The 22,800-nt window shown below is 41.3% G+C and overlaps 1 protein-coding gene across 7 annotated transcripts in view; it reads left to right on the plus strand.

Annotated features, from left to right (window-relative positions):
- The window catches only part of Slc4a4 (solute carrier family 4 member 4), a 326,617-nt gene that overhangs the window by 121,516 nt on the left and 182,301 nt on the right, over positions 1 to 22,800 (plus strand). For all 7 annotated transcript variants that reach the window (XM_021210774.2, XM_021210776.2, XM_021210775.2 and 4 more), the window contains 2 exons: positions 10,609 to 10,744; positions 20,752 to 20,912. In XM_021210774.2, the coding sequence (XP_021066433.1) occupies positions 10,609 to 10,744; positions 20,752 to 20,912 (297 nt within the window). The remainder of the gene's footprint in view (positions 1 to 10,608; positions 10,745 to 20,751; positions 20,913 to 22,800) is intronic.

Below are 22,800 nucleotides of genomic sequence, written 5' to 3' on the forward strand. Positions count from 1 at the left end.
GGCCCCTTGGTCTTGCAAACTTTATATGCCCCAGTACAGGGGAATGCCAGGGCCAAGAAGTGGGAGTGGGTGGGTAGGGGAGCAGGAGTGGGGGAAGGGTATAGGGAATTTTCGGGATAGCATTTGAATGTAAATAAAGAAAATATCTAATAAAAAAAAAAGTAAAAAAAAAGAAGATCTCTTTTTTCCCAAAGGAAATTGGAGTAGTGTTTTCAGAAAAAGAAGTTAAAGGTACTGAGGTGCAGGACTAATAACTAGGGCATTAGTGTGCTTTAACTATTTGTAAATTTGTAAAACTTTGTTGATTTAATTATTTCTTATTAATGTGATAATGAAATTTGATGAATCTAAATACATCTATCACATATCTATCTATCATAGATCTCCATGTAGTTGTAATTTTAGAGTTTTATAAATAATTGCTTCGCAGTTAAACAGCTTGTGGAAGCTTTAATGACAATGATATCTACATTTAAATTATAAAGAAAAAAAATGAATACTTAGTCCTAGGACTCGGAAAGCTGAAGGGAGGATTAGATGTTAAAGGCCACTTAGACACATAGGGAGACCCCATTTCAAAACAAAGATACCACTGAACAACAAAAATGAATCTTAAAATTAATGTTAAGTGTGTAAACCAGTTGGTAATAACACATTGATAACTTGAATTCTTATTTATTCCCCTTCATCCTGTGGTTTGAAATCTGGCTTTCCCAGATTATGGACTTTGCTCAAGAGGAGTAAAGTCCAGAAGTCCTCATTTAACCCACAGAAAAGAATTCGCATGGAGTCCTGCCCTTCACAGAATGAATTGCTCGTTCTGGCCATTATTCCCATTAGGAACAGTATTTTTTTGGTAGCCCTCGGGGTGGCCACAGTGGGATGCCTCCCAGTCTGAGAATAAAGGGCACATTCACAAATTGTTTTTGGTGGATAATGAACCAAATGTTCAATTAGCTTACTTACTTTAGGACGATTTCATATGCCAGGGCGCTCTCTGTCTCTTCTGAAATCTAATCCGTTTCTGTCTGGGCTGCACGCATGGCACCCTGACCATGTTTTTCTTATGATTAGTCTCATTTGAAAAACATCAGCGTGGCGGCTAAGAAGTGGGCTTGGACTGGCATGGGGCGGGAGCATGAGTTCATGGCAGTGACTTGTGTGATCTTGGAAAAGTCCTTTCTCGTCTTAAAACTGTTTCCTTGTGAATGATATAGGCTTGTATAAAGTGATTAATTTAATACGTAACACCTGGCACAGAGTAAGTGTTACCTAGTCGAGTAACACCTGGCATAATGTAACTGTTAAAAGATTTTGGTTATTATTATTTGTTATGTTTAAACGTTTTTAAATTGTTTATATTTTACATACATACCACATGGGGGCCTAAGAGCCAGGGAAGTCAGAAGAGGATATTGGGACATCTGGGGTTAGAATTACAGACAGTTGTGAGCTTCTATTTGGGTGCTGGGAACTGAATTCAAGTCATCTACAAGAGCAGCCCGTGCTCCTAACCACTGAGCCATCTCTCCAACCTCACCTGCTACATTTTTACTAAGAGGATTTTCTCTGTCATGTATTATCTTCTCATCTGTGAATTCCCAAGAACAGGGACTTTATTACAAAACACTTTACAATCTTTTATAGCATATGGCATATATTAGAAGATAACAAATATGGTAATCCCTTCATAGCCACAGATTCTCTGAGAGGATTTAGCCTCTGTGTATTGAAATTACAATGCCTGTGATAGTTGTATCTGATTAAACGACCTTTTCTTTTTTTTCTTTTCTTTTTTCTTTTTTTGGTTTTTCGAGACAGGGTTTCTCTGTATAGCTCTGGCTGTCCTGGAACTCACTTTGTAGACCAGGCTGGCCTCGAACTCAGAAATCCGCCTGCCTCTGCCTCCCGAGTGCTGGGATTAAAGGTGTGCGCCACCACGCCCGGCCAGACCTTTTCTTATTACCCAGAATAACACTATGTAACAACTGTTTGCATAGAATTTTCACTGTATTAGATGTTGCAGATAATTGGGGTGTGAAGGAAAGCACTAGATGGGGGATATGTGCAGGATATATACAAATACTGGGCTACTTTATGAGTGAGACTTCAGCAGACGTAGATTTGGGTATCTGGGAAGTGGAAAGCCCTCCTCTGAGTCCTAAAGGGTGACTGTGGCTATGTTACCACAGTGGAGGTACATCATTTCTAGGTCTTAGTTTCCATTTTGCTATATCCCATCATTTCCCAGGATGCACTTGAAACATAAGCCACAGAGAAGTAGACAGGAGCCTCTCGGAGGATCGGGGGCAGCTCATATATTGTTTGTGTTTTCATTTTCCATTGTCTTACGCATTTTCTGTCTGTTCTTTGTTGCATAACTCTACCATCCATCCCCTGAGGTGGGTTTCATGAGCTATTTGGGTGAGGGATGAGCCAGGAGGATTTGCTTTGTTGGGGGTGTGGGAAGATGAAATGCAGCAAGGAGGACATGGCATGGATGCACTGTAATAGAGACAGACACATTGACACACATTGTCTGTGGGGTGGTGCTTCTGGACATACTTTAATAGCGATATGCACATTGGCATGCTTTGTCAGGGTGGGGTGTGTGCTTCTGTAATACTATACTAGAGACATGTACATTGAAACATGTTGTCTGCGGGTGCTTCTGTAATACTCTAGAAGACCATAAACATTGACATACATGATCTGGGGGTGCTTCTGAACATACTCTAAAAGAGATATACACATTGAAATGCCTTGTCTTGGAGGGGGGTGCTTCCAGCAGAGGGAATCACTTATTTATGGTGTACTTTGTTTATTTGGGGCTCATACAACATGAATGACTGCTGTGAATTCATTGTATCTAATACAAGGGTAGATCAAGAGGAAGGGAAGATTAAATTTGCTCTCCAAAACTTAGATATTTTCATTTAGGAGTTTGCAAATGGTTGTAGTTTTATGTACTTGGAAGTAGTGGAGGCGTAGTCAGCCATATCTAATTTATTAATTTAGTGTAGAAAGTTAGCAACTTTTTGCACAGTTTGTGGTGATCTCTGAGGAGGGCATAAAAACACAGAGCCTGCTATCCAGGATGTAGGTGACCTGGCTGAGAAATCAGCTCTACAAAGCTAGGCAACACAGGGCAGGTTGTGTGCCTGTTCTGAAGAAGGGACTTGCGCACCATTGCTACTGGGGTTAGGATAAAGGAGAGTCCCTTCTCCTGAGAAAGGTTTATATGGGGTATTGGACAAGTTAAGTTTCTCTTTTACTTACTTCTAAAATAATATTGTATTTTTATTTAAAAAATTATCTCACAAAATAACAGGTTTCCACATGGATATCCACGTGGTGAGATAACTTCATTTAAAAATTTTAATTTATTTTTTAACTTTTATAATCTTTCTGATATTTTGTCTTGATATTTGAGAATTTCATAAATATATGCAATTAAATGATCATATTCGCTGTTCCCCTTCACCTTCTCCTAACTTCTCCCAACATAGTACCCTTCCAACTTTATATTTTTTCTTTCTTTTTATATAATCCATTAAATACAACTAGTACTGTCCATATATGTATGGGCCTAGTAAGTCCAATTAGTACTGTCTATATATGTATGGGTCCATTAAGGCCAATTAGTAATCTCTGTATATGCATGAGTCCATTAAGGACAATTAGTACTGTCTATATATGTATGGGTACATTAAGTTCAGCTAGTACTGTCCATACACATATGGATCCATTAAGTTCAATTAGTATTGTCCATACATATATGTGTCTTTTAAGTTCAATTAGTACTGTCTATATATGTATGGGTCCGTTAAGTCCAATAAGTACTGTCTATATATGTATGGGTCCATTAAGTCCAATTAGTATTGTCCATATATGCATGGGTAGAGGCCCTTCACTGGAGCATGAGAAATCTACTAGTGGCAAAACATTAAAAATAGAACAATTCTCTCTCAGTCAGCAATTATCAGCTGACAATAACTCCCCAGTAAGAGGTGGGTCCTGAAGATTTCCTTCGTGTTCATGCTGGAATTGCAGCTGGATTGATCTTGTGTAGATCATGTTCAGGACACCACAGCTGGTGCATGTTCTTGAGTGCGATAGCCTTAACAAGTCCAAAAACTTACATTTCACAAACTTTCCCCCCATTAACTGGCACTTACTTGTTTCTTATTTTTATAATTTTTATTTGAAATCAATCCTTGAACCAAGTAAAACCATATACCAATATTATCTAGACCCAAAGTCTCTACATATGCAAAGTCCATCTATACTACACTACTTAGTGAGCTTAAATACAGTTAGAATGGGCATTTGCATTCCAATTCTAACTGGATCTTACAACTTATTTTGCCTCCTCTTTTGTTAAGTTTTCTGAGTCATGAGGATGGTGGTGGCAGTGTTGGTGGTGTTAGTGGTAATGGTGGTGATGATGGTGGTAGAAGTGATGGTGGTAATGCTATATGGTGATGGTGGTGGGGATTGTGGTAATGATGTTGGGGATGATGATGATGGTAGGCATGTTGATGGTAGAGGTAGTGATGGAACTGATGATAGTGTTCATGATGGTGATGCTCTTGATGATGGTGATGGTGTTGATTGTGGCAGTGATGGTGATGGTGGTAGTGTGTTGTGTTGAGAAGAATGGCTGCCCACTTGGTCTGAGCACTCAGTCTCTTATTCTCAGCATTTTGACAAGTTTTGCACCCCAGCATTGAGTGTTACCCACTGCCCAAAAGAAGCTTCCCTGATCAAGATCGAGAGTAACCAGTGTTGACGGGCATAAACGTAAGTCCTGAGGAGGCAACATGACAGGATGGCCAAATAACAATGCCTCCTTAGCCAGGCTTTTAACCACGATTACAGTATCATGTGTGAAAATCCTTCCTCTGGAGCAGGCCTCAAATCCAGTCAGAATAAAGTCACCCCGTAATAAAGCTAGAATTCTAGAAAACTAAGAGAGGAGAGGAAACATATACAAACATTTCCTCTTTGGGGAAAAAAAAGAACAGATCGAGGAAAAGAGTAGACAGGCAGGCTCGCTCTGGAGATGGCTGTGAGTTGTGGGAGAAAAGGTGGCTATCCATCCATACATATGGGACCAGTGTAGTATGAAGACAAACCCAGGGTCTATGGATGATCACCCTTCCACATTGACGGGTGTGCACTGGCTGTTCGGATGAACCCTGAGGCAAGCTTCAGGCTCGCCAGGAAAGGATGGGCTGATACATAAGGGTTGTCTACTGTGGGTGCCGATAGGGGCAGCCTTTTTTATTTTTTTTTTTTTTTTTTTTTTGCCTGCCTTCTTGTCACAGAGGTCTTGGGAGCACTGTTCTCCCATCAACCCTGTCAACTTACCATTCTGCATGCAGGCTCTGGTCAGATGTGAACCCAGTGATGTAGGAGCAGCCAGGATGTAGGAACTTCTGCAGTTGCTCAGAAGTCTCAAGTGTGTTCTGGCCAGAAGATAGAATTCAGTGGAAAGGGGATGCTGAATGCATGCATTGATTTCACTTCTACAGTCCCAGCAAGTGATCTGTTTGTTGGTTTGTCTTCCCTCTTCCCTGCCAAACTCTTTGCTCTTCGGATTCTCTTTCGTGATGATGCTGTATCAGTTTCTACTTAGGATCACAGTCCCTTTGATTGAAATACAGGAGAGTGGTCTGACATACGCTCTGTCCACATCCTAAAGGCTGAAAAGGCTGATTATTCCCCCTAGTTATCATTGTGTTTAATAAGGCAGGTGCACGTTGTGTTCTTATCCCTGAAGCTTCACGATTCAGTGAGGCACACCACACACACCTTTGGCAGCTTTCTTTCCTGCTTTATATTTTTATAGCCTGACATGGCTCTCAAAGCCAGTATCTATAAGTTGTTGGTTTTGTTTTCTTCCAGTAAGCATAGGCAAATGTCAAGACTAATTTTGGCATTATAATCACCACCATCATCGCATGGTGCAAATGAAGAATTTGAAAAACAGGGATATTAATTCATATGCTTCAGATCCCAGGGCAAAGAGATATAAGATTCAAATATAGGTAGTCCAGTTCCAGAGTCTATGCTCTAACCTCCGAGCAATGCTAGTTTTTCCATATCCATACACAATATTTTGTAATTTTGCTCCCCAAAGGTATATTATCCTGGTTGTTCATGGGTCTATATTCAACACATAAATTAGCATAAATAGTGCTAGGCATGGCACCCAGAGACTGATGTAGGGTTCCGCGACATTCCTCCACCCATTCTCCACAAGCACCCATGAGTTGCTGCCTAATAGAGATTGCTGTTGGCCTACACTGACCATTGCCAGGGCAGAGGGTGGTGTTCTGTGGGTAAGTGCCATACAGGAGTGTGGACTTCAGTGCAGGAGACTGCCATTTACACTACAAAACCCTTTCCTCTTCTAGAAGTGAGGACAAGTCTACTTACTATACGTCTCTAGGAAGGGCACACCAAGTCAGTCAGGTATCTAAACCTATACATTCCTTTCCTAAACGCTACTTCTGTCTTTCTCTCTCTCTGTTTCTCTGTCTGTCTGCTGATGTCTATATCTGTTCCTCTACCCCCACCCCCTCTGAGAAAGGGTCTCACTCTGTAACTCTGGCTATCCTGGCACTCACTGTGTTGAGCAGGCCGTACAGAGATCCACCCAAGTGCTGGGATTAAAGGTTTGTGCCATTGATTCTTGGCTGCCTTTGGGATCTTTGATGTTGAATGACAGTAACAAGTTGGCCAATTTTGTGATTGCCAGTTCTAGAAGCACCACTCTGGAAAAGGTGACTGAACTTTTAGTAGTGTGAGTATCCTGTTCCTGGGGAATACTGTTCAGGTTCCAAGTTCTGCTCATTATTTCTTCATTGTCATGGCTTCTCTGATGTCCTGTAGTGAGACCTCCTCCCGTTTGGTGGTTAGAAAGCCATCATAAATATCTTACACAAAATCCCTAAGATGTTTTTTATCTTCTTGTGATACTAAGAAAATCCAGAGCCATTTTTTGTTCTAATTATAGAAATAAAACATAGTCATTGTATTGTTCTCTGTCTCAATGTACTCAATCACTTTAATTTAGTGTTCTGCAAACACTTAACACTTAGCAAATATTTTTCTCAGTTCACGTGTGAACTTATTGATTTACTTAACAAATTAATCAATTGCTTGGTTGATGCCTATGTCATCTGAGTGCATGAGGAGAACAGGGATGTTTCTGTCAGAGTTCTATTTAATATGTAGAGCCTGAAGCTACGTTTGTGTAGAACACAGACAGTTCTCAGTAAACATTGGCTGAATAAATTCATGAAGGGTAATAGATGATTTCATGAATTACAAAGAAGTAAATGGAAGAAAACAAGTGCTAGGAATAAACCCCTGACATTTAAAATGTACTTGTTAGGTGTGGCTACGCCTGTAGAGAGGCGCTGTGCTTGTACAATGGCCCAGTAGTGCACAACTAGAAAAAAATGATCACGCGCAGCAGGGATCCTCAGCATCTATGGGAAAAGCTGCTTTTGTTTCTTGGTCCTAAAACATTTTCAAATCATTCAGGTCTCTTGATGTTGGTTCAAAAAGTACTGGGAAAGTTTAGGGGTGTGTACTATTTATTTAGTCCCTAGTAATTTAGAACATTGGAAGCATTGAGAATGTGGTGAGCTGTCTTTTCACAACCTCTTACTTAGCTGAATAATGCTTGCCTACTTACAATGAAGCATCTTATGGAACAGCATGTCTGTTCTGTCTCTTGATGGCTGTTGCCATACTCTCAGGCTTTTTAGTCTCCTGTGGTATGAAAGTGCCTCTTGATTTTCATTAAGGTAGGGACGTTACTGTATTACAACTACTTCCCTCATGTGTGTTGGTGGGCTTACCTTCACGAATTCCCAGTGTCTATCCGAAGACCCTCACGTGGTGACTGCAAGCAAGCATCGTCAGCGTCCCACTGACCCGCGTGTCTCCTTTACATCCATTACATTTGCATCAGATTTCTCTTCTGATACCACCATCTTTTGTTTGTGTTCTTTATGTTCACTTTGGTTGACCAACCATCCCCCCTCCCCCTTTTCTTTTGGATTATCTGTGCCAGGTGGATTTATCATGAGGAGACATGACAGTAACATAACCACACACTTCACTGTCTGTGTGTGAACAGAATCATGAGTGTTCAGTGGCCAACCACTGACAGACTAAAGGAATTCTGTGACTGACCATTGAGCCAAGCTCCCAATTGTTAGTTATGCAATGACTTATGGGTTGAAGAAATTTATACTTTATACAACTACAGTTAATATACCATGCTAACCGAAATGTGAACTGCACTGCTGAGTGACTAACGTTGTATAAGTGAACTGGAAACTGTAAGACATGCATACTGCCATGAGTAAAAACCCTAGGGCTGCCTAAACCCTAGACTATAACTTGTAGCATCCATGTTAAGAACATTCATTAGTATAGGATTAGTTTTTCCCTATGTTTGTTTGTTTTTTTTTTCCTTTTAAACTTATATGGCTTACATGTCATAAATTGGAAAACTTTCCTTCATGTTTTATTTCCAGCGGTATTTCAATCTCAATGCCTACAAGAATACCTTCACCTTGTTCTCTCTCTTGCTGTGGGTTGATGTACACAATTCTGTGCATGTGTGCTCCTGTATTTGAGGATGTGTATGGAGATGAGAGGTCAATATTAAATTGCACTACTCAACTGTTTCTCCATCTTAATTTTTTGATGTGGTACCTCACTAAACCCTGAATTTTCTGCTTCGGGCAGATTGGCTGGCCAGCTACCTCTCCCACCCCCCAGATCCTCCGGTCTTCACATGCCAGCACTACAGTTACAGATGATGTACTACCACTCCCAGCTTTTTATATGGGTAGTGGAGAAGCAAACTCGGTTCCTCATGCTTGTGCTGCAAGAATTTGACCCACTGAATATCTCCCCAGCCTCAGTTTTTTATAATAAAAGGGAATTGAAATGCAGATCCTGAACATGCTAGGTAAGAACTCTACATCTGAGTCAGGTCACCAGCCCCTTCCACTCCACAGTTTATGCCTTCATGATATTTTGTTATATATTTGTGACATGCTTTATTTAACCAACCTTCTTTTCTTGATATTTAGGATTTAAAATTTTCTCAATTATAAACAATATAATCAATTTTATACTAAAATCCTTGAAATAATTTATATTTTTAAATGATACAATTTTAGTAGAAGAACTTCTGGCCTATAAAATATGCTTTGAAGACATTTTAACATATTTCTAAATTTCCCTTTAGAGAATAGTCTGCTCATGATTCTACTAGCAACCAACATCTGGAGATGTTATTGAAAGATTCCTATATATTGGCCAATGTTATTATTTTTCTATCATTTTTGTTTTAATAGACAAAGCACATATTTTATTGAACAATAGACTTTTGTGACTAGATTGACTGTGAATTTGTTTGTTGTCATCAAATTTCGGTTGATACTATTTTAATCTGTCCCATAGTTCTATAGATTTCAGGTGGTAGGGACTTGTGTGTTTTTCTAGGTTGTTTGACATGCATATTTCTGCAGATTTACATATATATTTATATGATATATAATAAATAATACATAATATATAATACATAATACATAATACACAATATAATATACAATATAATATACAATATATAATATAATATATAATATATAAATGTTTGTATAAATATAATATATATAAATGTTCATGAATGTTTATATTCATCAGTGTATAATATATATGAGTCTTGCTTTCACATGGATTTACCACTCTTGGTTTTAGTCAGGCATATAAAAGTATATGTGAGCCTTAATTTTTTTTTAATATGACCTCCAAGTGCTCCTCTTTCTTTTCTCTTTAAAGAGACTAGCTCACAACCTGGGTAAAATTCTAGTTAATTTTTCATTACATGATTTCAGGAGACAGGGTCAAAAGGAGCTGGTAGGGCATTCAATTATGTGCTTAAGTGTGTTGGAAAATGTTCTCCCCACCCCCTCTCAGGTGTACAATATTTTACTTGGGCTTGTTTTTCAAGGGCACTGACGTGGAACTAAGCAGTTTTGGATACTGCCATTATGTGAAGAAGAGATCCCATCTTGTTAAATATTCCTTCATCAGCTTTACAGTTACCCAGTCACAGGCAGCAAACGACCTGTGAGGGCAGAGGGAGGGCAGGTGGTTGGCCTGAGGAATCTCAGGACTGGGGTGCTCTGTTGTCCCTCCCACTGCTGCTTGAAGAAGTGATTGGTTCAAACTGATTCCTGTCCCATAATCTTGGATAGGTCCTAAGCGAGGAGGAGGGGAAGTCATGAGGTTGAACCTCAGCTCATCTGAGGGCTCAAGGGTCTTCCTCATAAACCACACAAAACTAGACTTCTGTCCTTTTGAAAGGAGCAGAGAACCAAGATATAGACTGGCTCATTGGAACAGAGAGAGGCTTTGATTTGTCCTGGGCTTTAGGTTGAAGATAAAGGATGTCCACTGAAAATGTGGAAGGGAAACCCAATAATCTTGGGGAGAGAGGAAGAGCCCGAAGCTCCACTTTCCTCAGGGTTTTCCAGCCAATGTTTAACCACAGTATTTTCACTTCTGCAGTCTCCCCGGCCGCAGAACGCATCCGATTCATCTTGGGAGAGGAAGATGACAGCCCGGCACCTCCCCAGCTCTTCACTGAACTCGATGAGCTGCTGGCTGTGGATGGACAAGAGATGGAATGGAAGGAGACAGCAAGGTGAGACATGGCTGATTGGATGCAGTGCTGGCCCGGGGAAGCAAGTGTAGAACAAATGGATGTGCCTTGAGTGCTGCCTTCACTAGCCTCAGCATCAGGTGGCCGACCCCTGTGATGCTGCATTAAAGCAATGGGTATTCTAGCCGTCTGTCCTTGTACAATGATGTGGATGCAGAGCATCTCTTTTTCACTGCTGGAGCACATCTAACGAGGGCTCCAGGAATTTGACTATTGTTGACAAAGATGTCAACCTCAACATATGCTATTTGATGGTAAAGCACAACTCTAGCACCCAACGGCTGTGGCCGAGAAACATTTCTACACATCTCCGCATGTATCTGTGTGATCTTCAGTGACACCGTCTATTCCCAGAAAGAAGGAGAACTGAGCAGACAATTGGGGCTCTATGACAAAGAGGGTGTGATTTCAAGTTAACCTCATTAACCCCTCTCTTCTAAATCTCCAGCTAAAAGCAAGTAGAAGGCTCATCTGAACAGGAAGTCATCTCAGTTTCATTGCATACTTTTGTTCCCTATTAGCCACATGGCCCTGTTGATTAGTGGAATAGAATAATAGCACTTAGTACTTATGATACATATGTATGCATGTAAAATATACACTATATAGATATAATATTATGTGACATGTATTATCATATCACTAATAGTAACGTGGACAAGATTTGTAAATTGTTCAGTGCTTCGCAAGTTTCTGAGATTTTAGGAGTCATATCAGTGATTTTTCTCCACAGGGATTCAGTTACATACTCTAGACTAAATCTCCTGCAATATGTGGGAATGCCCTGCTGGATGCACCTTGAGTCCACAAGGATCCTGGAGCAAAGGCTTGCTCTGACTACCTGCCTCCCTTGTTCCTTTCTTTATGGACTGAGGCTCACACTCTTAGGTTGGGGGGTCTTAGTCTAGTGTTGATTCGGCTGTTCATTGGATAGCTCAGCACACTTTGTCCCCTTTCCCAAGCCTCAGTCTCCTAGTCTGCCAAGGAAAGGTCTTCCAGGATTTCTGCTCTCCAGCACCACACATATTTTCTTCCTGTAGAGTCTTTTTCCTATGTGTATGTTGATGTAGTCAGCAGTGCCTCTAATGGCTCCTTTGTTGATTCTTGTGTGTGTGTGTGTGTGTGTGTGTGTGTTGAAATATTTGTTAAGCGTTACCACTGACTAGAACACAGAGGTGTTTTTTTTGTTTGTTTATTTCTTGCTAAATGTAGATCACCCTTTAATTTACACGATCCCTGGTCTCTGCGAGCTGAAGAAGTGACAGTTCACTGAGCATGCAACTCAGCGCTGAGTGAAAGGCTGAAGATATTTCTAGTTTTGATTCATTTGGGTCCATGGAGGATGCCAAGAGTCACTCTGTAGCTCAGGCTGGCCTTGAACTCATGGTGATTCTCCTGCCTCAGTCTTTACAGTACTGCTGTTACAGGGTTGAGTTACAGTACTTGGTCATATGGGATTCTAAAGACAAAGATAGCCTTCTGTTCTTCACCATCTTTAAAGTATGTTTTAAGAGATATGTACCATTTTGATGATGCAATCCCAAAGGAACTGTTCTTCTAAAGAAGAAGGGTGTTGGGAAGCTTTACAGGGGGAAAAAAACTTGAAATAACTTCTGTTTAGGGATTATTACAATGATTAACTACATTTCTGATGTTATTGTTTTCCTTATTATATGAGTTCATTCAAAGTCAGACACAGGGTGTCACCCTGTCCTTCTGCTTGCAACAGTATTCTCATAGCCTTGAAGTGCCAGGGCCATAAAAGATTCTCCTTAATGTGTATTGAATGTTACTAGCGGAGAGACTCTTGCTTTGAGAATAACTATCCTTTGAGATTTTAGTTAACATACAAATTAATCGTTTTCATTATGACATTTTCATTTCATTTCATTGAACACAATAGTCATCATCTCTTTCTGCTGGGTGGGGCAGACTGGAAGTAACCTAGCACATGAATGCTAAAGCTCAGAGGAGGACCACACTTCAGATTTCAAACATTTTCATGACTCTGCCGATGGCATCTGCACTCCTATCCCTTCACTTCCTTCCTTCCTTAATTGGCATGGAGTAATTGTACGGCTATTAGCAGTCATATAATTAATATATCCAGACCTGCTCTTCCTACAAATTTCTCCATCTCTTATGTAATTTCATTTTTCTTGGATCCTCCAGCCAGAACACCCGAGTCTTCCTTGCTTTCTACTTATACTTCTCATCTGAAATCTCTCTACAATACTTTTGAGATTTCAGCATCTCACCACATTTCCTGTTCAATACTGCCTCAGATCTGGTTGAGGATTTCACCATCTCTTACCTAGATGACTGGAAAAACCTCCAATGAGTTGGTCCTTATTGTACATTTATTTTGTGTATAGACCCTTCACCCTGAGTTACTGGAATAGCCTTCTATCTCTTCCTCTATTCCAGCCTGCTAGAGCTCCAGTATACAGCTGTTCTAGTCTCTAAGGGACTCTGTACTTGCCACTCCCTTGTACCCCAGACATCCCTCACTTAGCTACATGACTTGCTCGTCTATCACCAGACTTTTGAGTTGAAACATCCGCCTTTACCTCTTATCCCAGATCCTCTATTGTATTTTGCCCTTTACACTTCTCACTACCTAGCATATTGTCTACCTTGTTATCTTGTCTTCCTAATAGAACTAAACCTCTGTGAGGGCAGGGTTTGCACTTACCTTGTTCAGCAGCCCGTGCCTTATGCTTAGAACTACCTGCTGCGCAGCCGTACTCAAGGAACAGGGGTGAGAGAGTGAACATGCAGAGAAACGAAATCTTGGTTCTCAGTGTGCTGTCCCTTCTTAATCTCTGTGGAAAGGTTGGACAGTGTCTATGCTCCTGAGAATATTTAGATCTCTAGTGATCTGTACTTTTGACACACACTGAATCTTTTGTGTAATGACATTTGACTTCCATCAGTGATGGGGATTTTTCCAGCCATGATAAAATTACCAACCCCCTATTAAAAGGTCTTAACCCTCCCTGTTGAGTAAAAATGAAGAGCCTGGCAGAGATTTATTTCATATGTGGTATGGCATGAATTGTCTTTTTTTTCTGCCTAGTGAACATATTTGAATTTTTTTTCTCTCCTTTGAAAATTCCAGTGGATAACCGTTTTGTTTGGGCTGTGTGTAACAGGGTGCTGGGGACCCAGGGTCTCACACATGCTCAACAAAAGCCTTACCACTGAGGGACGTGCACTCCCTGAAGCACTGGCGCTGGTAGACAGTTTTATTCTAAAGAGAACAAACACTCTTGACTTGCCAAACTAGATGTGGTTTCTAGTGTGGGCCTACAACCAATGCCATTCTTTTTTTTCCCCTTTAAGGTCTTGTACTTTTCAGTTGACTGATGATGAACATTCTACAACCAGCTTTGGCATTACTGTGGTTTGAGTCCCACTTTGAGAATTTTTGGTTGGTTCTACTCAAACAATGAAAAATGTTTTCAGTAATAGAGGAGATGGCCCCTTTGGTTTGGAGATAGCAGGAATAAAATATTATCAGCAAGAGAAGCCTGTACTTAAGTGGAATTTAAAGTGGTGGTCAACTTTGTTCTCTTCTGCATATTTTTTTTTCTGTTTTGTCTTTCCTATATGGTAATGTAGAACTTTGAATTTTTCTGTGCTTTTTTCCAAAATAGTGCACAAGCTGAAGATTGTGCAGGGTAGACTTCTCATGTTGGATGAGGGTGTCTAACTGATGGAGAGACAGTGCTAGTCTTTTTAAAGGGTACTTTCAGAATCTGTAATTGTTAGCAAATAATAGCATTGAGGAAGACTGCAGTAATTACATGGAATCAGTTAGAGTGGCTGAAGAAGCCTGTACTCTTCATTAAATATCTATTAAAGTAAACTGAGCTGGGTGGCCCGCCCGTGAGTGACTATAATCCTAGTACTTGAGAGGTAGAGTCAGGAGTGTCAGAAGTTCATGGCTACAGAGTGAGTTTGAAGACAGGTTGGAATATATGAGATTTTGTCCCCAAATGAAATAACACAAAACCAAACTGAAACCAAAGCAAAACAGGAGCCTATTAGAATCAATTCTCAGGTACCCAACATACACAGATTAAGGAGTAGCCCCTAGTCTTGCTTGGATGATGGCCCAAAGTCATAAGGAAGGGAATGAAGTTTTTTCTCTTCTACTTTTTCAGGTGAGTTAGGATTAGCTCTTTCCAAGTGATCTTACTTTCAGTTTCCCCTTAACATCCAGAGCTGAACAACGTCACTATTGCCTGAATATATGTAAAAGATCATCAACACTATGTAATCCAACCTGTGCTGCCAAACCTGCTGAAAACCAAACCGTCACAAGTTCTCAGAAACATTAGCCAACAAAGGAAAAGGGCATCAGTGTGTCATGTCCAGGAATGCGGCGCAAGCTAACGTTCATTTGTGTTTCTGTTGGGCATGCCAACCCAGAGCACCTCTGGGAAACCACTTTTAAGGTCATGGCCACAGAACAACAGCTTGCACTTTACACTCTGAGTTTGCCGTCTCTGAAGTCTACAGATCTTTGGCTTTCTCTAGCAGATTACCCTGGAAAATTCCCTGTTGGACCAAATTTATCTTTTTTCCCTATAAGTAGATTATTTAGGGAATCCGATCACCCTTGTAATTAGACGTCATTATATCTAGGTAATTATATGCAACACTTAACACAGTTCCATCTAGAAATTTATGAAGTCTCCTTAAAATAGCACTTATTTACATTGGTACATACTAGCATTGACTTCTTTTAGGTATGATGAACTATTTTTTTTTAATTAGCAAGAAATTCATTATTATTACATTAGTAGTTTTACACAGTTGGATTGTATTCTAGTACAAAGGTCATGAGGATTTTCCACTATGGAACTGACAGGTTTTAAAGTTAGAGGTCTGGCCTTTACTTAATTATATTTAATCATATGATTGGAAAGTTGCAAAATTCAGTGATTCCCAGTGGGCCTCCTGTTTCTCCAACAAGTGAGCGAAGTGCTCTTTGGCTGGCAGCCACTCAAAGTGTATTAAACTGCAGAGCACTTTATCATTATTCTTCTAAGACCTTGGAATAAATAAAACTCACCCAATAAACTGCCCCTCCAAGGGTACAACTATTTGGTAATCACAAGCCTGTAAAAAGTCAGCTTCTAAGATTAATTTTCCTGTAGCATGTCACGTACTGAAACAGGAGGAAAAAAGTGGCAGAAATCCACTGCCACCATGGAGCTATTCATAGTTATTGTGAAGGGTCGGTGGTGGCTTTCAGTGCATGCCACTGTGAAAGTGTCTGCTTTTTTAAAAACATAATTACATGGGTCGAAAGCACCTTTGCAGAACGTCTGGCGCTTGGATCGTCTGAACTTTGTTCTTTCTGTCTTAGCCTTCTGTTTAATGGATGTTGATTTGGATGGAGGAATGTTGGTGCTTTGTTTTCCAAGTTTGTCCTTGATGTGTGAGGCGGGCAGACAGAGCATGCACTGACTCTGGGATGAAAACTATCGACAGAAAATTTAAACGGGCATATTGGTATAACCATCCTTGGAACAAGTAGAGCGGTAGATTCATTTGATAGGCATTATACCCGAGTCCCCGTGTGCTGTTAGCTATGTGTTATGCCATCATCAGCGCATTCAATAGTAATGGAAGTTGAAGTGCAATGGTTATTAAAGTTAGCCACAAGATAGCATGCATCCCTTAAGAGTAGACAGAACTGTAAACAGTGGGCTGGTTGTGAAACTCCACTTCCTTTCCTTATGGTGATCTTGACCTGCAGGGTAGGTGGGATCCATCAGGGTGAGCAGGGCTCTTCTGAAAGTCCAGCCCAGTTGGAAGTTATGATTTCTTATTGATCTTGAAGAACTTACTCTGATTCCTGCCTTAAGTCAGTTAGTTAGCAGCAATATATGCTTCAGAGAGGGTTAAAGGAAAGGCCAGAAAGAGACTCAGTGAATTATGCTCCTCTTTGAAAAGTTGCTTAAGCATATATTGCTTAGCTAATTGAGGATTGTCTTAGCCTATCCAGGCTGCTCTGACAGATTACCATAAACTATATCTCTTACACACAATAGAAACTTGCTTCTCCTTGTTCTGGAGTATATAAAGTCCAAGACTAAGGGCTTTGCACATTCGATGTGGTGGGGCCAATGTGCTCTCGATGGTACTTCTAAGTTGCAAAAAGTCTTGCCCTGGGTATTTCAACATACAAAGCTGGATGTGGTGGCTCTACACCATCCTAGCACATGGAGAATTGAGGCAGAAGGATTGCCACCAGTTCACGGCTAGGCTGGACTGAGTAAGAATATCTCAAAAACCCAACCCAACAAAAATACCCCAAACCCATAAGATTTCAACATATAATCTAAAAACATTTATTATTTATTTATAGTCTCTCTCTCTCTCTCTCTCTCTGTGTGTGTGTGTGTGTGTGTGTGTGTTTGTGTGTGTGTGTGGTGTATGTGACTGTAATGATTAGTTCTCATTCATACTATAAGGTTGGCAATACAGATGAACAGCAAGTGATAAATGGGAACTCATTTAAGTAGGATAAGGGGCTTTCCCATGGGATGGGTCTCAGACTGGGCCAGTCATTGGTTGGCTATTCACTCAGTCTCTCCTCCCTCTTTGTCCCTGAATTGTTTGGTGTTGTTAAGTTTTGTAGGTGGGTTTTTGTCCTTATCTCTCCACTGGAGGTCCTGTCTAGCTATGGGGGCAGACACTTCAGGTTCTGTCTCCCTGTTTCTAGGTGTTTTGGCTAAAGTCTTCCCCATAGACTCCTTGGAGCCTTCCTCATCCCAGATCTCTGGCACATCCTGGCCACGAGAGAAGAAAGTTAAGGGGAGATGAATGAATCTGTCTGAAACATTACACATTACAGTTTCTATATGACCCTTGCCATTTATCTTGGGCTTAAATTCTGTTGTCCAAGATTCTTAGCTAGTGAGAATATTCTTAGAAAAGCAAAACAGGTGCCCACTCTATTTTTCACAGATGGTCTATTTCTAGGTAGCCCTGACCTGATACCATATACTATGGAGTTTTCTATCTCCTAGAGTCTAATCTTAGGCTATGCATTAAGACAGATGTAATAAAACTCTTCATGGAACAACTTATACAGCAGGCTATGAGAAAGCAAGAAAAGGTACTGCCCAAAGTTAATAGCATCACAGTAATCATGTGACTGTGAAATAATCCGCTTTCCTTTGTTTATTACTGTCTTGCTTATAGCCATGGAACACTGTAAGGGTGTGGTGTAAAATTGTCTGTGACTTCTAGCTCCTTCTATTTCTCTGGAAGTAATTCCAACCAAAGAGGAAGAAAATGCCAAATCTAACAACACATACCCGCATGGCAGGGGCATAATAGACGTTTCTTATTTTGTTTAGAAATGTGTTTCAGTTACTTCTCTGGAAATAAACTGGGTCCAGTTTTGAAGGGTTAGGGTCTCTTTAGTGATGTTGCTGACCTTTAACCTTCTTTGTTATTTATTATTATTATTATTTTGAGAATTGCACACCCGCGTACTGTATCTATACCATCCCCCCTTTCTTGCTTCCAGGCCTTCCAGTGTCTCCTCCCCAACCCCCTCTCAACTCCATGACCCTTTTCTGTATATGTTATTCTGTTTAGCTTTGCTTACATGCACACGTGGTTAGAGCTGTGGCTTTTAAACTCAAAAAAGATACACATTTAAAAGTCAAGGCGGCTTGCTGGTTTTGCTGGGTAGAACACACAGGGTAACGGGGTCTCTAGTCATTGAGAGGCTGGACATGGACCATTGACAGGGAGGAGCTGCCTGCGTGAGGGGCTTCCTGGGAGGAGCGTGGAGGCGTATGGGAGAATGCTTCTGAGTCAATGAGCATCGAGTGAGATAAATATCCTAAGCTTTTCTTTGACTCTGTGGCTGATCTCTTGATCTGTTTTCACTTGTGGTCCTCACAGGGAGCTTTTTCCCCTCCCTGGGGGTTGATAAGAATTCTATAAATAATACAGTATGTAGCTCTTCCTCTGGCTTCCTCTGATGCTTGCCCTTTGTTCTCCTCTGCAGAGAGTTAGGTGAGTGTTTAGCTTGTTCTAGGAAAATGTTTTTCAATCATTAAACCCTTGGGTGAGAAATATAGGGAAACAAAACTTTAACCCCGTCATCACCATTCTAGCATCATTCGGAGGTTTGATGGGCAGGGCAGAAGATCGTCGCGGTAGTGAGGCTTCCTATTTCCCTTAGCTGCTTAGGAGAGTATGTGTGATATGGCACATGAATTATGAGGTTTCCAAGTGTGTTTTTCCCCTCCCTCCAACTTAAAAAAAATATGTCTTTGTTTTCTCTGTTTTCAAAAATGTCTACATGTCTTAGAAAGCAGAAGCTATAAGTGAGGGTTAATCTGCCCCAGTGCAGAGGCTACTAGATTATTGTCATCACAGTGAGTCTGTGGTCCACTGAGCTTGCTCATTTTAAACATATGTGGAGCCTGGCTGGAAGGGTACAATTTCTATTAGCAGCTCAGTGAGAGGCACATGTGCCAGCTGAGACAGAGACATCAGATGAAGACATGGTAAAACATGAACCTCATTAGGTATCAACAGCTGGGCATTTTCCATTGGAGATAAACAATCTTCCTTGTTGCTACTTAATCTTAAACAAACTTACTCTGTGAGGTCACAACAGAATATTGGCAGAGGTGGCTAGTTTTATAATTAATAGGAACTACCTACTTGGAGAATTTTTCTTTTTTTTCTTTTTTTTTTAAAATTATTTTACTTATTTATATTCTAGTCATTGCCTACCCTGTCTCAGTCCCCCCTCCCACAGTTCCTCATACCATTTCACCTTCTCCTTGCCTCTAAGTTGATGCTCCCCCTCACACGCTACCTCTCCCTCCCCAGGGCCTCAAGTCTCCTGAGGATTAAGCACATATTCTCCCACTGATACCATACTCGGCAGACCCCTGCTGTATATGTGCCAGGGGCCTCCTGGTTGGTGGCTCAGTCTCTGGGAGCTCCCTGGGGTCTGGGTTCCTTTAGACTACTGTTCTTCTTATGGGGGTTCACTGAATCCCCTTCAGATTCTTCCGTCCTTCACTTAAATTCAACCATAGGGGTCCCTGACCTCAGTCCAATAGTTGGCTGTGAGTATCGGCTTCTGTCTCAGTGAGCTGCTGGCAGAGCCTCTCAGAGGACACCATGCCAAGCTCCCATCTGTAAGCACATCACAGCATCAGAAGCAGTGTCAAGCCTTGGTGCCCCATGTGAGCTGGCTCCTAAGTCGGGCTGGTCATTGGAGGTTTCGTTCCATTTTTGTCTCTGCAGTTCTTCTAGACAGGAACAATTCTGCTTCAGAAATTTTGGCTGTGGGTTATAATCCCCGTCCCTCCACTTGAGGCCCTTTCTATTTACTGGAGGTGGTCTCTTCAGGTTCCCTCTACCCAATGTTGGGCATTTTGGCTAAGGTCACCCCATTGAGTCCCAAGAGTCTTTCACTTCCCAAGTCTCTGGTACTTTCTAGAGGGTCCCCCCACCTCTCACCCCCAGAGGCTGCTTATTTCCATTCATTCTCTTGGCCCTCTGGGCTTCTCTCCTGTCCCCCCTCCCCCAATACCTGATCTTGTTCCCCTTTCCCCCCACCCTGTCCCTTCTTCCCCCACATCCCTCCTTCCTCTACCTCTTGTGATTATTTCCTTTCCCCTTCTCATTTAAAAATCACTTATGTAATCATTGTTAGTGATTTCATGGCTATAGGGTGGTGGTGGTGGTGGGGTTACTTTGACATCGTTGGTCCACTGTTTTTTTGTTTTTGTTTTTTTTTTTTTAAGAGAAAGTGATCTGGTGATTAGATGCACTCCTGGAGGTGACAGATTTGATGATTCAGTAAGCTATTGAGGCAGCAGGAGAGGAGACATGATGAAAGTGCTGGTCAGGGTTGTGGGCAGGGGTCAGAGCTGCCTTCAGGGAAGGTTCGTTCTTTTCACTGTTTCTCCCTCATCTCATCTTCCTAGGTGGATTAAGTTTGAAGAGAAAGTGGAGCAGGGTGGGGAACGATGGAGCAAACCCCATGTGGCCACCTTGTCCCTGCACAGCCTGTTTGAGCTGAGGACATGCATGGAGAAAGGATCCATCATGCTTGACCGGGAGGCGTCTTCTCTCCCACAGCTGGTGGGTAAGTATACCAGTTCAGGTTCCTCCTGCTGTTCAGGGACGTCGTCCAGTGCAGAAGCCCGCTAGGGTAAGCAGGCCTGAATGTTCTCTAAATCACTGGTTCTTAGAGGCTTGTGTCATGAAATGAGTGATTTATGAAAAATTTGACAAATATCAAGAAAATTAACATCAAGAAATAATACCCATCTCTGGTTATGGTCATTGCTATTATTTTGGAATATTTAGATTTTTTTCCCAAAATTATTTATCAGTCATTTACAATTTTGTGCTTTTTGAATACTTTATATTTTTGTTACATCAAAGATTGTATTTAACATGCATACACATATTAGTTTCTCTATCTATTCGTGTACGATTAACATTTTTTTGTATATCCTTGTGTGTATGTGGGATCATTTGCGCAGGTGAATGGGTGAATGTGTGTGCTTCTGTGTGTGTGTGTATGTGTATGCCAGAGAAAACTGTGGTTTTCTTTCTTTCTTTCTTTCTTTCTTTCTTTCTTTCTTTCTTTCTTTCTTTCTTTCTTTCTTTTTTTTTGTTTTGTTTTTGGTTTTTCCAGACAAGGTTTCTCTGTATAGCCCTGGCTGTCCTGGAACTCACTTTGTAGACCAGGCTGGCCTCGAACTCAGAAATCCGCCTGCCTCTGCCTTCCGAGTGCTGGGATTAAAGGCGTGTGCCACCACGCCCGGCCTCCCTTGGTTTTTTTGAGACAGTATCTCTCCTTGACAGGAGCTCACTGAGTAGACACAGTAGGGTGGCCAGTGAACCACAGCGATCCTCCTGTTTCTGCCTGTCTAGGGCCTCTTTTATAGGTACATGCCACCATGCCTGATTTTTTTTTAATTAACATAAATTCTAGGTATTGGATGCAGGTCCTCAAGCTTGCATGGCAGTTATTTGTATACCAAGCCATTACATCACCCCAGCTTAATATTCTGGCTTAAGAACCTCTTATAATACCTGGCTCTCTAGACACTAGGTTTTTAGAACTCTCTGACCTTAGATGTTTCAGCGAGCTTTTCTGCACCTCAGTTACATTCTGTTCAAAACAGGGTGTACATCTTACAGAAGAATGAGAACACTCCCACTTCCGGGACTGCTGTGAGGGAAAGCACATGCCAAGTCATTTAGGTGTGTGTAGAGAATGCTGTGGGGCTGGCTGACAGCAGCAGGAACCTGTGGGCTAGCGACTGAGTGACTGAGTCAGGTTACATCGGTGCAGAGGATCTTGCATCTCACCAGAGCTTGTAGAATTTCTCTGCCTGAAATCTCACCATTTATTCCTACCACTGAGTGTATGTTTTGCTCCCTATGAAAATAATAATAATAATATTAAAATCTCTCTGGAAGGAGTTCATTTCATGTGACACTGAGTAGTACCAGTGAAGAAATACTGGGATCGCAGTGGGCAGCTTTAACTAAAGGCTTCCTCTGTCAGTGTAGATGCTCATGGTCAGAACATGTTAGCACAGTCTGGGAGACTTGGTTTCCTCTTCTGTGCATGTCTGAGTTACCTTTCCTGATGCTGCGATAAAATACCTTGACTAAAGAAGCTTAGTGGAGGCAGGTATATTTCAGGTCAATGCTTCCAGGTTGTCATCTTTCAGGGCTGGAAGGTCAGAGAGGCAGGAGTCTGAGAGAACGGGTCATGTTACATCCATCCTCAGGAGCGGAGATCAGGGGATGCGTGGATACTGAGCTCAGCTTGCCTTCTTTGTATCTAGTCCAGGACCCAAGCTACAGAATGGTGCTGGATGCTTTTAGGCTGGGACTTCCTGCATCAGTGATGTAATAGAGGCCATCTCCTACAGACATATCTCTCTACAGGCCAAATTAACTTCTATAGTTCCTGCTGGAGATGCCCTCCCCCTGTTCCCCCCCCCCCCCCA

Source organism: Mus pahari, chromosome 13, assembly GCF_900095145.1.
Source record: "Mus pahari chromosome 13, PAHARI_EIJ_v1.1, whole genome shotgun sequence".
NCBI classification, from domain to species: Eukaryota; Metazoa; Chordata; class Mammalia; order Rodentia; family Muridae; genus Mus; species Mus pahari.